General features: G+C 45.9%; 1 protein-coding gene across 2 annotated transcripts; it reads left to right on the plus strand.

Annotated features, from left to right (window-relative positions):
• Positions 1-939: 939 nt before the first annotated feature.
• Positions 940-6910, plus strand: LOC114508185 (GTPase IMAP family member 7-like). Of its 2 annotated transcripts, none has more exons than XM_028526193.2 (2): positions 940-1108; positions 5781-6910. In XM_028526193.2, exon 2 carries the CDS (start codon positions 5821-5823, stop codon positions 6703-6705), a length of 885 nt encoding a protein of 294 aa, XP_028381994.1. In that variant the 5' UTR covers positions 940-1108; positions 5781-5820; the 3' UTR covers positions 6706-6910. The 2 variants fall into 2 exon arrangements, with proteins under 2 accessions (XP_028381994.1, XP_035866927.1); XM_036011034.1 differs by lacking the exon at positions 940-1108 and adding an exon at positions 4236-4336.
• The last annotated feature ends 8100 nt before the right edge of the window (positions 6911-15010 follow it).

Below are 15010 nucleotides of genomic sequence, written 5' to 3' on the forward strand. Positions count from 1 at the left end.
TATAGCTGTTCATGGTCATTGTTTGTACTGGAAGTCAGGACTGTTACCTGGCCCTTCCTGGTGACCCTAGTCATTAGCACCAATAATTGGTTTGATGCTACTGAACAATAATATGGTCCTGAACTCCATCATTTCCAAATCTTGTTGCTTCCCTCCATGGGTAGCCACCCCAATTGTCCTCAACTTCCTGCTGCATCTGGTCTTCTTATTGCTTCCCCCAAAGCTTAAGCATTGATCAAATTTCTCAATCTAGTGAACCAAGTATGTAATAAAAACTCAATGCTTTAATGGTGATGCAGCAGACAACAAGAGCATCGCATCCGCTGTGAGAGCTTTGGCAGCATGCCTGACACCTGAAAATCATTTCCAGAGCCTGTGGCAACCATCTCCTGGTTGGATCTCAGAGAGGCTGCTTCTGTCTGGGCCTGGGGTAGGGGAGGCAGAAAGGGTGGGAGGGGAACTGTGTCTGCTGCCTGGGAGCATCTTCACCTGCCAGACCCTGGGGCATGTTCAAGCTGGCAAGGACCATATGAAAAAACCACAGAGGCTGTGTGGTCACAGAGACTTTTCCCCAACCCCCCCTCCTCTGTTCCCTGTGGCTCTCAATGGTGTAGACTCCTTCAGGTCTGCAACTGAGCCCTGCAGTTTCTGAATAAGGAACTGAGACCCTCCTGAAAGACTGGACTCAAAGCCCACAGCAGAGAATCACTAGCAGCACCCAAGGACACCCCAAGTCCCCTGCCTGACTTCCTCCTTCCAGAATTACTCTGCTGTCTCCCAGTACACAGGCGTGGGCAAGACTTGGGTCATTTAATAAGGGCCTTTGGGACCCACTGCCATCATCCAAAATCCTGAACATAGCTTGGAAATTCTGGTGCACATCAACACAAGTTTGGAATTTGGCAAAACTATAGCACCACCAAACTATGGGACACTGTTTCTGTCTCTTTAAAGGCAAACAGGTCCTCCACTGGCCCCACCCAACCTCAGCTTCCTGGGTCAGCGCTTTCAGGGCTGCTAACTCTCTCCTCACAGTTAAAGCACAAGCAGCAGCTAAAAGAGCTTCATTGGAGAAGACCCGGGAACTCCTCAGTGGGTTGAAGGGAAGGTGAGCCTGGCTGAGACCCAACTGAGCCATAGGGCTGGGAGGGCAGTGGGGCTAGGGCAGGTGCAGGAGGTGCTATTGGCCCAAGGAGGAACCAGGGACACTGCCAACCCCACAGTGAGAGGAGGGTGCTGTCACAGGGTAGTGGTGGGGGGTAGGAAGGGGAGGAAGGGGCTGCGTTATGGGCACAATGTCCTGAGTCTCATACTGACAGGACTCACGTGTGCTGACAGGGGTGCTCCCTGCGTTTGCTGGTGCAGCAGACACTGATGCTGCTGCTGAGCCTTCCTCCTCCCTTGATGGGAAACTGGTGTCCCCAGGGCAGGTGTTCAGGGCTGACAGTGACATAGAGTCCAGGCTGTCCAAGTGCCTCTGTCCACTGCCAAGATCAGGATCCTAGGCAGTGCAGTTCTCCCTCTGGGAGACAACCTGTCCCATTCGTTCCTTGTCCAGCTCTGACTGGTGAGGTTTCAGAGTCAGGGGCTGAGGAGGAGCTGGGCAGAGGACTGTGGGCCGTTGTCAGGAGGGAGGGCAGGAGTAGAATGGACTTTCAGTTGGGTCCCTGCTCTGCCTTGTAGCTGTGAGCTCGGTGGCCCTGGGCAAGTATCTCAGCATTTTCAGCCACATCAATGCCCTTATTTTAAACGTTAGCACAATAACCCTGGCTGGGTGGCTCCATTGGTTGGAATGTTGTCCCATACACAAATATTTGTGGGTTCCATCCTGGCCAGGGTGCACAATTAGGTTGTGGGTTCAATCTGCAGTTGGGGTGTGTATGGGAGGCAAGCAATTGATGTTTCTCTTGCACGTGGTTGTTTCTCTCTCTCTTCCTTTTTTTCTCTCTAAAATCAATAAACATATCCTTGGATGTAGATTTAAAATGTGAGAATAATAAAAGGAGCTTCCTCACAGGCTATTTTTTGGGAGTAAATGAGATGATGTAAAAATATTTATCAGAATGCTTGGTACAGAGTATTCAGTAGAGGTTATACTACACCCAGGTTAAATTTTTTATTGTGGAAAAATTTTAACTTATCCCAAGGTAAAGAGAGTAATACAGGGAACTTCCATGGACCCAGACCAAGCTTCACCAATTATCAATGGATGCCAATCTGCTTCATTCGTAAATCAGTACTCCCTCCCACCTGGAATTATTTGGAGGCAGGCATTGGACATTGTTTCAGTTTATCAATAAATATTTGAAACCACTGAAAATTATTGCTATCATCAGACTTTAAAAAGCAAGTAGAATTGTTTTTATAAAAGTTACCAGTAGCATTCAGATTTTTCTGCTTTTCTCATAATTTTAAAAATTGAAGTTGGATCGAAATAAGATCCATAAATCACAATTGTTGTCTCTTAAATTTAAATTAATATGTTGGTTTCCACCTTCTCTGTTGCTGTCTGGGAGATTTCTCTGGGTAAGAAAGGGGGGTCTCTTGTCCAGTAGAATCAGACAGTGTGTATTCTGTGGGTTCCATCAAAGGTGTCAGCTCACCTGCTCCTCCCGTTCCAGTGTCCGTGTGAATTTCTGTCTAAGGAGAGGCTTGGTCAGGTTCAAGGTGGACTGATTTTGGTGGGAACACTTCACAGGTGCAGCAGTGAACTCCTGTCATAAGGCACATGACAGCTGGTTGCCAGTCTGTCTGTGACATTAACCGACACTAATGGCTGCCTTACTCTCATTAAAGGTCACAAGTGATGACCCTCAAATGCTGTCATTACTTCCTCATGTATTGGATGGAATAATCCTGTGAAAAGAACGCTCCCCTCAAGCTCTCTCTCATCTCCACAAGGAGCAGGTGTATGAGAGACACAGATGAACACCTGACTCTTCCCCTTTGTGTGTCGACGTGCAGAGCAGGGAGATGCTTTCCAGCAGATGCCCGAGGGAGCGATGGGCCACTTTGAAGAAGGCATTGCTATGACCCCATGGGTTTCAACATATTTGATGCATTTCATTTCACTGGAATTATTATCAGTGCTCAAATTATCCGAGCCCTGTTGGATTCTTAGTCCCTGTGACCCTGCAGTGGCCCCCAGTCCCTGTGATGAGATGCTAGTGAGTGGTGAGCACACCCGGGCTCTCTGGCTGACAAGGGTGTGTGGGCCCCACGCACACGTGTCCAGCCTGGCCCTGGAATTGGTGCTTTCTCCTCAGAGCCCTGACCTTTGGTGGGAAATGGCCTTTGAAGGCTAGAACTGGGTGCTGAGGGGGCCCATTATCACTGGGGTCATCCCGGTCCCTGTGCCTTTCCAATGGGCTTCACACTGCACACAGACACACACTTTTAAGGTGAGGATTTGTGAAAATGATTGGAGATATTTTTTCAGGTTTTGGATTTTTTGTTGTTGTTGTATAGACACATCTCACTGGAGATGGATGATGAAATGACTGCATTTCCAAGTCTCTTGGACCAGCTCCTTATGGGGTTTATCCACCTCACAAAATACAGTCGAATTTATTTGTCTCATTCGCTCTTGATTTTAGTATTTTAAACATAATTTTTGGTGTGTAAGTAGGTAAACTCCCTACCTGGTTTCAAGATCAAACCTATGAAATCTACGTGCACCCAGGATACCCGACTTCCAGCCCCTGCCCCTGTCCCCCCCCACCCTGTCTCTCCCATCCCCACACAGGGAACTTCTGTGTTGGTTTAGTTTTCAGATTATCCTGCTGTTGCCTTTTCATGTATGTGAATAGTGTACCTGTTATAGTTTATAGATGATGTTCACATCCCCCTTACTGGAGAGATGGTAGGTGAACTCCACATTATTTCCTTCCCCTGGTGGTAGACACCCTGGCGGTCTCCCCGCTCTGGTGCAGGGAGACACTTCTCAGTCCTTTTCACAGCTGGCCAGTCCTTCCCGGTGTGAACACACCTTCATTCATTCAACCGTCATCTACTGGTGGCTATTGGATAGGTTTTTGGTTTTTGCAGTTACAAATAATGATGCAATAAATAGCTTTTTGCATGATTTTTGCCATAATTTTGGTCAGGGTAGTTCAGGCACATAAGCTGAAATTGGAGATTGGTAGCAGAAGGGAAGGTGCCCGTGGACTCTACAAGGTATTGTGGCTTCTGCTCTTCGGGGTTGGACTGTGGTTCTCTCCTCACCAGCGTGCAGGGGAGGACCTGCTGCCCCCACCCCCTCTGGCTGACTCTCAGCACAGTCTGCAGTTCTGCCAGACCTGGAGGGGACAAACAGCATCTTACCTCAGAAATAGAGGTGTGATTTAAAATTATTTTATTAACATATTATTTTTGTGTTTTGATTTATTTTTGTCTATTATGAGTGTATGTTACTGTCTTTTGATATATTCAAGACACATTGAAACTGTTTTTCCTCTGAATGTTTACTTCTATCTTTTGATCCATTTTCCATCAAGTTGTTGGTTATTTGTTTCTGTAGCTTTTAATTTTGTTTGTGTAATAGGGAGATTCACCCCCTTGATGTACGTGGGAAAATGCTTTTTCCATAATTTGACAATTTTGCTTTAATTTGTGTGTGGTGTTTCTTGTCTCACATCATCTGTGATATTTGTATGTAATCAAACTTACTAGTCCTTTTCCTTACTCTGTGTCCAACCTTAGAAATATTTCCCCTACTCCCAGGTTACAAAGAATTTGCCGAGGCTTTTTCTATCATTTCTATGGGTTAGTTTTCTATTTAAACCTGGGAGGTGTTTGAACTCTAGTGGCATGAGGCAGTGGAGGCAGTTTTCTCCTTTTCTATTCGGTTTCACAGTCAACCCCACGTCGCTTTATTCATCCACCTTTCTCCTCAGTGATGTGAGATGCAGCCTTATTGACGCTATGGTAACATCTAATTAACTGTTTTATAAATGAATATTGTACAATTAATTTGGTCTGTTTCTGAATATTCTATTTCAGTTTCTCTGTTCCCTCTGTTCGTGCACCAAGCCCATGAGGCTGTAATGACAGAAACTGCGTGTTTGACTCCTGGTAGAGCTGGTCCTCCCTCCTTATTCTTTTTCTTGTCGGTGCTGAATAATTTCCTTTGTGTACAAATGAACTTTATAATCCATTATTTTAACTTTAGAGGAGTACCCATTAGTTTCAATTTCATAATAATTCTTAAGCATGAGTCAGTGTTGAATTGAATCAATTGTTTTTTGCATCTAGTTAGTTTCTTCTTCATCTATTAATGGGATGCCTTGAAATAACCAATTTTCTTATATTGAACCACCCCAGCTTTTTCTGAAATCAGTCATATTTAAACATGGTGTATCACTCTTTTCAGTGTCCAATAATTTTTTTAGGATTTTTATATTAGTACTTCCAAATGAGACACATCTGTGGCTTTATTTATTGGTGAAATCTTGGTTAGCCTTTAGGATCAATATTATACTTGATTCTCAGGAAGGACTGAAACTTTCCCTTCCTTTGTGTGTGATCAGGGACAGCTCAGGGAGCACTGAGAGAGCAGAGCTGTAAGGTGTGGTGTGCTCCCCTGGGAGTGGCCTGGCCCTGGTGCTCTTCTGTGGGAAACTGTTATTTCTTCTGTATGAATTGAACTGTATCATCTCTCTATTGGTACTGGGTTTCAATGTGAATAATAGACTAGTACAAAGTTTCAGGGAGGAAGGGAGGGCTGGGAATGGTCCCTACTTGCCTAAGCTGACCCCTCCCCCTCTCCTTCCCCTCCTCAGGGTCTTGCAGGAACCTGCACCCAGAGCCTCTTGAACCAGCATGGCCGGCCTTCAGGATAACATTCTGCGGATCGTTCTGGTGGGAAAAACCGGAAGTGGGAAAAGTGCAACAGCAAACACCATCCTTGGGAAAAAAGCATTTGACTCTAGAATTGCTGCTGTGTCTGTTACCAAGAGCTGTCAGAAAGATGAGAGGGCCTGGGAGGGGAGGAAGCTTCTCGTGGTGGACACCCCAGGGCTCTTTGACACCAAGGAGAAACTGAAGACCACCTGTGAGGAAATCGCTAAATGTGTCATCCTCTCCAGCCCCGGGCCTCACGCCATCATCCTCGTTGTACCTCTGGGCCGCTTCACGACAGAGGAGCACAACACAGTGGAATTGATCAAGGCCATCTTTGGGAAGCAGGCCATGAAGCACATGGTGGTCTTGTTCACTGGCAAAGATGCATTGGATGGTCAGGAGCTCATTTCGTTTATAGCAAAGTCAGACAAGCCCCTAGAAACTGTTATCAAGGAGTGTGAGTTACACTGCTGTGCCTTCAACAACAGAAGTACAGACGAGGATGAGAAGGAAGATCAAGTGCAGGAGCTGGTGGGGCTGATCGAGGCAGTGGTGCAGGAGAACGGAGGGGCTCACTTTTCTGATTCCATATACAAGGACACAGCAGAAAAGCAGAGACGTCTGGAAGAGGCCTTGAAGAAAATCTCTGCTACTTGTTCAGAAAACAAAAAACTACTGGAAGAGAAATATGCTAAGAATGAAATAACAAAGCAAGAAAAGGAGAAACAAATGAAAGTCCTAGATAAGCAACTTGTTCAAAAAATTGAAAATGCCAAGAAAGAAGCTGAAAAAAACATATTTGCAGCTGTTTTCGATCGGATTTTGAGTGTGCTTTCAAATGTGTGGCATATGTTTTGGAAATAATACAAATTCATTTGGATTTTTGGTTAATTTACTATGATTTGTCAATGTGGTAGATTGTATTTTCCAAAGATGGCTATAAAGATATCCACTACCCCAGCTCTGCTTCTTGTACTCTGCTCTGTTGCTCCTTCTGTTTGGTGATGGGGACTGTGTCCCCTCCTTGAAATTCCGTGGACTCTGTGACTGCTTTGATGCGTAGTGGCTGGTCTGACTTCTGAGGGTGACAGGGACAGTGCTGCCTTGCTCTCTACGGTAGGTGCCCTCAGAACGTGGCCCCTGTGCTGTGAGGAAGCCCACGTTGCCCACTGAAAGGCCCCAGGAAGAGGACTGGAATCCCGGCCCCGTCCCCTGCCTGCTCTTCCATCTGCCAGTGAGACCACCTGCCAGCCGTGCAAGTGTGGCCACAGGGCAGTGGGCTCTCCAGTTGCCAGCAGAGCTGCCTCAGGGAAAGCTGCAGAGAGCAAATATGGGCCATCCCCACCACGTCCCCCACAGTTTGCAGATTCATAAGAAAAATGAATGCTGTTGTTTCAAACTACTAAGCTTTGGGCTGGTCTGTTGTGCATCAACAGCTCCCCAGAGCATCCTCCCAGCTCGTTCCCCCACCCCCACAGTGCCAGCACAGCTAAGGAGTGACTGAATGGGCACAATCAGGCCAGAATACACTGTGTAGAGTTCAAAAACTAAATTTAGGAAAATCAAATGAAAAGCCTGTGTGTGCCATGTGTCAGCCCCGTCTGGTGGTGCTCGTTTTCTCCATCCATGTGTATGATGCCCGAGGTCAGGGAAGAGCAGGCCTCTCCAGCAAGACGGTTCTGTGGTCCAGGGAGGTCTGGGAGGTGGTAAAAATCCTCATATTGTTTTTCTCTGTGTTCTTGTTAAGGGACCATCCTAACATGAAATGTCCCTGACTGTAACTTTACAATACATTCTGTGCCAGTTCTTTTCCATTGCCTCTATAGATCCACACTTTGCCCCCCTCACTCTAGCTCTGTGCCCCAGGAGGCTGACCCACATGGATCACATTGTTACTGATCTCAGGATTGTGCCATTTGGCGTGTTCTGTTCAAGGACGAGACGTGGTGGCCCTCACACACGTGGCTCAGTTGGGTGGTCGTCATCTCAGAAGTTTGACTCCTGGTCAGGGCACAGGACTGGGTTGTGGGTTCTGTCCCTGGTCAGGGTGTGTATGAGAGGCCATGGTCAAAGTGTTTCTCTCACATTGATGTTTCTCTCCCCATCTTTCTCCCTCCATTCCCCTTTATCTAAAAATAAATAAGTAAAATAATAAAAAATTCGACATGGTTGTCAGAAGGTAGATTTATTTACTTGCAGCCAGTGAAGAACATGCAGGGATTCATATCAAAGTTCACTCTTTGGGATGGAGGTGGAGCCCGTGCTCATGTGCGCTCACTGGTCAGCAGCACATGGGCTTCCTCTTTGCAGTTGGCTGCACTTACCTGGGGGGGCTCCTGCCAAGCACGTCCTGCTTACAGCTGGTCTGCAGACACTGCGTTGCTGTGAACATGTGGCAAGAACAGCGCTGAGTGAGAGGGGCCCCGACCTGAGGCCCCTGTCCTGTCTGTCCATGTCAGCGGGCTCCCTGGTCTCTGAGTCTTGCTTGGCTCCTGCCAGTGGGAAGTCTGAGCAGGAGGCCTCTTTGGGTTAGAAAAGAGAGGCTGGGGTATTTGTTCTCCTCCCTCCCTCCCTGCAAGGTCATCTCTGACCTGCTGCGACCTGAAGTTGAATGTCATACCTCCTGTACTGAACCCCCCTTTGTGGATTCCAGTTCTCCTTCATCCCTTCAGTGTTAGAGTATCATTTCCTCACTGTTATCAGCATTGCCCCTTGTCATTTGCATACCCTGTGCCACCCCCATATGAAACCCTTGCACCTGACTCTCCCCCAAGTACATCATTAGAGCGATTGATCCATCTTAGCAATACCCACAGTTGGTTCTCTTTCAGACACACCCCAATCTTTATTATTGTATTTAAAAAATATTCTCTCCAGTGCTTTCTGACACCAGAAACATTCTTCCCGAGAGCTAAAATCTCTGTCATTGTCCAACCAGAATACTTTGCATTCATACCTGATGAGTGTGCTAATGTAAGATCTTCACTAAATCACATGAGGATACAAGTCAACACTGTGAGGGACCCAACCCCCTGACCGGGGAACTTGCTAAGTCAGTGGTTCCAGTCATGGGGTTATGGGTGTAAAATGACATACCTGATTTTGGGACCTCTAGTCCTCACCTGTGTTTTCTCTCTCAAGGGACTGCAGTGTCACTGTGGCATCTAGGAGAGAGCAGCCACCAAATGAGCCACCTCCGAGCTTGTGAAGCCCCTTGCTGCCCTCTCAGGGCCCACTGCAGAAGAACGGGAGCATGTGAAGATGTAAGGGCTGTCAGCAAGGGTGGAGTATGGGTGACAGATGGGACAAGGGTCTCAGCCTGGGCACTTCCTCCTAAATGCTTAATTGTCACACTGTGTTGAGCAGAGGAGCTGAAACAGGATGACTTGGCCTGGCACATGACTGATGGGTGAGCCCGCTGCAAAGAGGGGCTCAGCATGGAACTGCCAGGACGGTGGGTGTGAGTGAAGGTGGAGCCTCCCCTGGGAGAGGTGGGGCTTGGAAACATTCCCCTGTGTCCCCCACTGTCCCTCGTGAAAGGAGACCTGTTTCTTCCACCAAGGCTGGTGTCCCTTTGGCTCCCACACTCAGAGTGGTGAACCCACTGTGTTCTGTTACTCTGGGGAGGTCATGGGGAGGATGTGACCTCCAGTTGACCTGAAAGCTGGACCCAGCTCCCTACCCCAGCCCTTCCTTGTCCTCAGAATGTGCATTCAGCTCACCCTGTCATGATCCAGGAGCTGCCTCAGGGACTCGGCCTTGAGAGAGTGACATGTTGTTGAGACCTCCTGTGTGGTGCATGTGACTGAGCCCAGCTGAGGGGTCTATATACACTCATCAGACCTGGAAGGTGCACCACACATTTGTCTTGGAGACCAGTCAAGACCAGCCTTGTAAGCTCCTTGCTCATTAAACTGCCAGGTCCCCATCTGTGGTGATCTACTGTGGTCCGAGGTGTCTCCCGGCTCCATATGAGGGCTGGTGTCACCTTACTCCAGGGAGGTGAACTACCTACATCAGCTTTGAAAAGAGCAGTCTCCTCTACAGCTATAAACAAATATGAAAAACGGAGTGCCTAAAGCAACTGTTCTCAGGTTCTTCTTCCTGTTAAAAAGCATGCTGATTTTCCAAAACTCTTCCTAAACTGGGATTTGGAATCAAGAAATGGCCATGCTGCAGAAAATCATCATCATCCCCTGTTCCGGATCTGAGCCCTCAGCTCTGAGTCTGGGTCTCTGCCCCTCAAGTGTTCACATCAGGAACACTGGGGAGCATGTCCCCGAACAGCACAGAAGTGGGTGGGGAGGTGGGGGGGAGGGTGGGGGTGGGCAGGGGTGACTGCAGGACATGAGGAGCAGACTCAGGTCTGGTTGTGGTGATGGCGCCCCTGGTGGAGACACATGGGAAACTCAGGCTGCTCTCTGCTCTCACTGCAGGCTGTGTGTTATGGGTCAAAAATGCTCACTCCTATTGTTTTCTATTTTAAATTGGGTCATTTAATGGCATGTAAGTATTCTTTATATATTCTGTCCTTTATTTTCTTTTATAGCATTTTATTTTATTGATGAACATGCCTTTACAGTTGTCCTGAATTTTCCCTCTTTGCCCCCCTCCACCCAGCATCCCCACACCTTCAGGCCATGCCCACTCCATTGTTCATGTCCATGGGTCATATGTGTAAGTTCCCTGGATACTCCAATTCCTCTACTGCACTTTATACCCCCATGGCTGTTCTGTAAGTACCCATTTGTACTTCTCCATCCCCTCACCTCGTCACCCATTATTCGACACCACTCTCCCATCTGGCAACCATCAAACTGTTGTCTGTGTCCATGATTATCTCTCTCTGTTTTTCTTGTTTGCTTCATTTGTTTTTTAGATCAATTTTTGATAGGTATTTTTTGCCATATTATTGTTCATAGTTTTGATGTTCTCCTTTTTCTTAAATAACTCCCTTTAGTATTTCATATAATAATGGTTTGGTGATGATGAAGTCCTTTAGTTTTTTCTTGGCTGGGAAAATATTTATCTGCTCTTCCATTCTAAAAGATAGCTTTGTTTAATATAGCAGCCTTGTATGCATGACTCTGAATATTTCTGGCCAGTCCCTTCCAGCCGGCAAAGTTTCTCTTGAGAAATCAGCTGAAAGTCTTAGGGGAACTCCCTGTGGGTCACTAACTTCTTTTCTCTTTCTGCTTTTAAGATTCTCTATCTTTACCCTTTGGCATTTTGATTATGGAGTGGGCATCTTTGCATCCATCTTGTTTGGGACTCTCTGTGCTTCCTGGACTTGCATGTCTATTTTCTTCACCAAATTAGGGAAGTCCCTAATTGTCTGGCAGAAACATAAGATCAATATTAGTAAGAGTTCCCTGTGGACTCAAAAACAATGGACTGAAATTTGATGAAGCTTCTATACATGTGCATTAGATCAAGTACATTTCTTAGGTTACTTCAGTCTTCTGGTTTGTTTTTCTTTTTTGCATTCTTATTTGTCTGCCCTAGCAAGACTGAGAAATGTGTGTTAAACTTGTCATCAAAAATGTAGATTGTTTCTTTCCTGGTGTGATTGAATCACTCCCTTTATAAAAGTGATGAATCTTTAGGTGGTACATGTAAGTAAGTATAAAGCCATATTTGACCTTGGTGGGCGGGGCTTTGTAGTTCTGCTCCACTGAAGTTCACCACCACTACTACTGAGGTTCAACCTGCCTTCTCTTCTCACCATCCTTTGAATGCACTCCTTGGTTTTCTTTCTAACTTAAAGGAATATCTCAGATATTTTATAAGTTACAGATTTATTCCTCTTTAGTTTGTTTTCTCCCTCTTCAAGGAACACTGGAAGATCCAAACCAAGAATCTGTACCTGTGGTTATTTGAGGTACCCACATGCCGAGAATGGTGCCTGGCACATGACGTCCTCTCAGTAAATGTGGCATGGAAACTGATTCGCTTGGCAGTTTGTTCTCATTGGTTCAGAATTTCATTGCTGTTTTGCCTAAACTTCTGCTTTCTACCTTTCTCTGGTTTCATGCTTTAGATTCAAATTTCTTTTGCAAGTCACTAAAAAGAACTCATTTTTTAAACTAAAACCTTTGGTGCATTTATCATAATGTAATGAGGTGTTGAGCTGGAGGTCTCTGAAATAGAGATGTCCCCCACAAACCTTTGCTTGGAGATGGAGGTGGTAGAGGACCGCCACTGAGAGGTACTTTGCAAATCTGTGACAACTTGGCCAGTTTAGTAGCTATGTTAACAGCTATGCTTACACCCAGGGCAAGGGAGCTGGACGTGACTTTCTGGATGTGTCCTGGGATCTTACAGCACTGGGAGGAGGTCCCTGTCACAGTGCCTGTGTGAGAGGCCTGGGCTGATAATGGCACCAGAGAGACTGCACACCGCACAGAGGACTGGCAGAATGTAGCCCATCATGCGTCAGGGTTTAAACGAAGGTGGGCATCCATGAGGAGAGATTCAGCCCTGTGGGGGGGAGTAGTGAGGGAGGAGGCATGCTGCCTGCGGTGAGGGATGAGGCCATGTGTCCTGTGCTCATCAGAAGTAAGCCACCAGCTGTGTAGTTTGCTGTAGCTGACTCCAGAGACTCCTCCTTGCAAGTCGCTGGCTGACCTGCTGCCTTGCTGCACTTGGACTCTATGGGGATTCTTGGAACTTGTGCCTTTCCTGGACTCCACCACGATCCAGTGCATGGTGGCATGTGCTTTTCTGGACCATTACAAGGAGGCTGATGACAATGTACCCCAGATCCTGAAGGGCAGCTGCTGTGAAAGGATGGTGACTAAGAGGCAGAGAGGATGGAGAACTGTTTGTGTATTCGGCTTAACATAAGAGCATGAGGAACTTCGGGGGTCTTTGGCTTTAGCCTTTTAGGGATCATGGGGAATCCTGGGTTTCATGGAAAAGGACAGCTCTGGGCTGAGGTGTTCTAAATGCCCCCAAGGTTGGAGTGTTGTAAGTAAAGACCTGTTTCTTCCAGTATTAATTGTTGGTTATTCACCAAAATGCCACATGGATAGCCCCTATCTATCAAGTTACAATAATGATAATTTCTGATCTATTTGGATGTGTATAAAAATTTTATTTTTTGCCTTCTACTTGTCTAAACTGTTTCAGAATTTATATTTTAATTCATTGTCAAATTTGAATTATTTAAGTATTATTTCACATTCTACATTTTCTCTACTAGTTTGGAAATTACAAGCACTTTTCCTCATTTTTCAGTATCCACTCAGTGATCATAACACACATTCTTTTTCTTTTTTAAAATACATTTTATTTATTATGCTATTACAATTGTCTCATGTGCCCCCCTTTATTCCCCTCCACCCTGCACACCCCCTTCCACCCACATTTTCCTCCTTTAGTTCATGTCCATGGGTCATACATACAAGTTCTTTGGCTTCTACATATCCTATGCTACTCTTAATCTCCCCCTATCTATTTTCTACCTACCATCTATGCTACTTATTCTCTGTACCTTTTTTCCTTCTCTCCCCTTCCGACTCCCCACTGATAACCCTCCACATGATCTCCATTTCTGTGATTCTGTTCCTCTTCTAGTTGTTTGCTTAGTTTGTTTTTGTTTAGGTTTGGTTGTTAATAGCTGTGAGTTTGTTGTCATTTTACTGTTCATGTTTTTGATCTTCTTTTTCTTAGATAAATACCTTTAACATTTCATATAATAAGGGTTTGGTGATGATGGACTCCTTTAACTTGACCTTATCTGAGAAACACTTTATCTGTCCTTCCATTCTAAATGAAAGCTTTGCTGGATAGAGCAATCGTGGATGTAGGTCCTTGCCTTTCATGACTTGAAATACTTCTTTCCAGTCCCTTCTTGCCTGCAAGATTTCTTTTGAGAAATCAGCTGACAGTCTCATGGGAACCCGTTTGTGGGTGACCCTCTCCTTATCTCTTGCTGCTTTTAAGATTCTCTCCTTATCTTTAATCTTGGCTAATGTAATTGTGATGTGCCTTGGTGTGTTCCTCCTTGGGTCCAACTTCTTTGGGACTCCCTGAGCTTCCTGGACTTCCTGGAAATCTATTTCTTTTGCCAGATTGGGGAAGTTCTCCTTCATTATTTGTTCAAATAAGTTTTCAATTTCTTGTTCTTCCTCCTCTCTTCTCTCCTCTTTGGCACCCCTATGATTAGGATGTTGGGACGTTTAAAGATGTCCTGAAGGTTTCCAAGCATCTCCTCTTGTTTTGGAATTCTTGTTTCTTCATTCTGTTCTGGTTGAATGTTTCTTTCTTCCTGGTGGTCCACACTGTTGCTTTGAGTCCCCATTTCCTTCCCATGACTGTTGGTTCTCTGTACATTTTCCTTTATTTCACCAAGCATAGCCTTCATTTTTCCATCTAATATACAACTATATTCAACCAATTCTGTGAGCATACTGATTAAAAGTGTTTTGAACTGTACATCTGATACATTGGCTATCTCTTCATCACTTAGTTGAATTTTTTCTGGAGCTTTGATCTGTTCTTTCATTTGGGCTATTTTTTTTTTTTTTTTTTTTTTTTGGTCTCAGAGTGCCTGTTTTGTAGTAAGGGGTGGATCCTTAGGTGCTCACCAGGGTGGGGCAACCCATGTCACTGCCTTGTGATGCTGTATGTGGGGGAGGGGTCTGAGAGGAAACAATGCCACTTACTCCATTCTCTGCTAGTTTTCAGTCACTTCCCCTGCTACCAATAATCAATTGGGCCTTTCTGATGCTGATTCCTAGGTGGGCGGGTTTGTGTTCATTCTAGGACCTGTGGGTCTCTCCAAGGAACTCTCTGGTGAGGCTGGGAGTTTCTCCTGCTGCCACCTCAACCCCCACAGGTGTTTTCAGTCAGAGGTTTGGGGCTCTATTTCCCTGCACTGGAACCCTGGGTTGCTCAGTCTGTCTCGTGCCTCAGTTGTTCCTCCCAGTTTATCTGCACTTGAATGTGGGACAGCCCAGTCTGCCAGCCTCCACCTTGTTGGGTCCACCAGCTGCTGCCTGGCCTTGAGTCCTCTCTGCCTAGCTGCCTGTCTCCACCCCTCCTACTGTTTCGGACGAATGCTTCTTCTTTAACTCCTTGGTTGTCAGACTTCCATACAGTTCAATTTTCTGTCACATCTAGTATTTTGTTTTTAAACTTGTTGTTTTCCTTCTTTTGGTTGTGT

Source organism: Phyllostomus discolor, chromosome 10 (assembly GCF_004126475.2).
Source record: "Phyllostomus discolor isolate MPI-MPIP mPhyDis1 chromosome 10, mPhyDis1.pri.v3, whole genome shotgun sequence".
NCBI classification, from domain to species: domain Eukaryota; kingdom Metazoa; phylum Chordata; class Mammalia; order Chiroptera; family Phyllostomidae; genus Phyllostomus; species Phyllostomus discolor.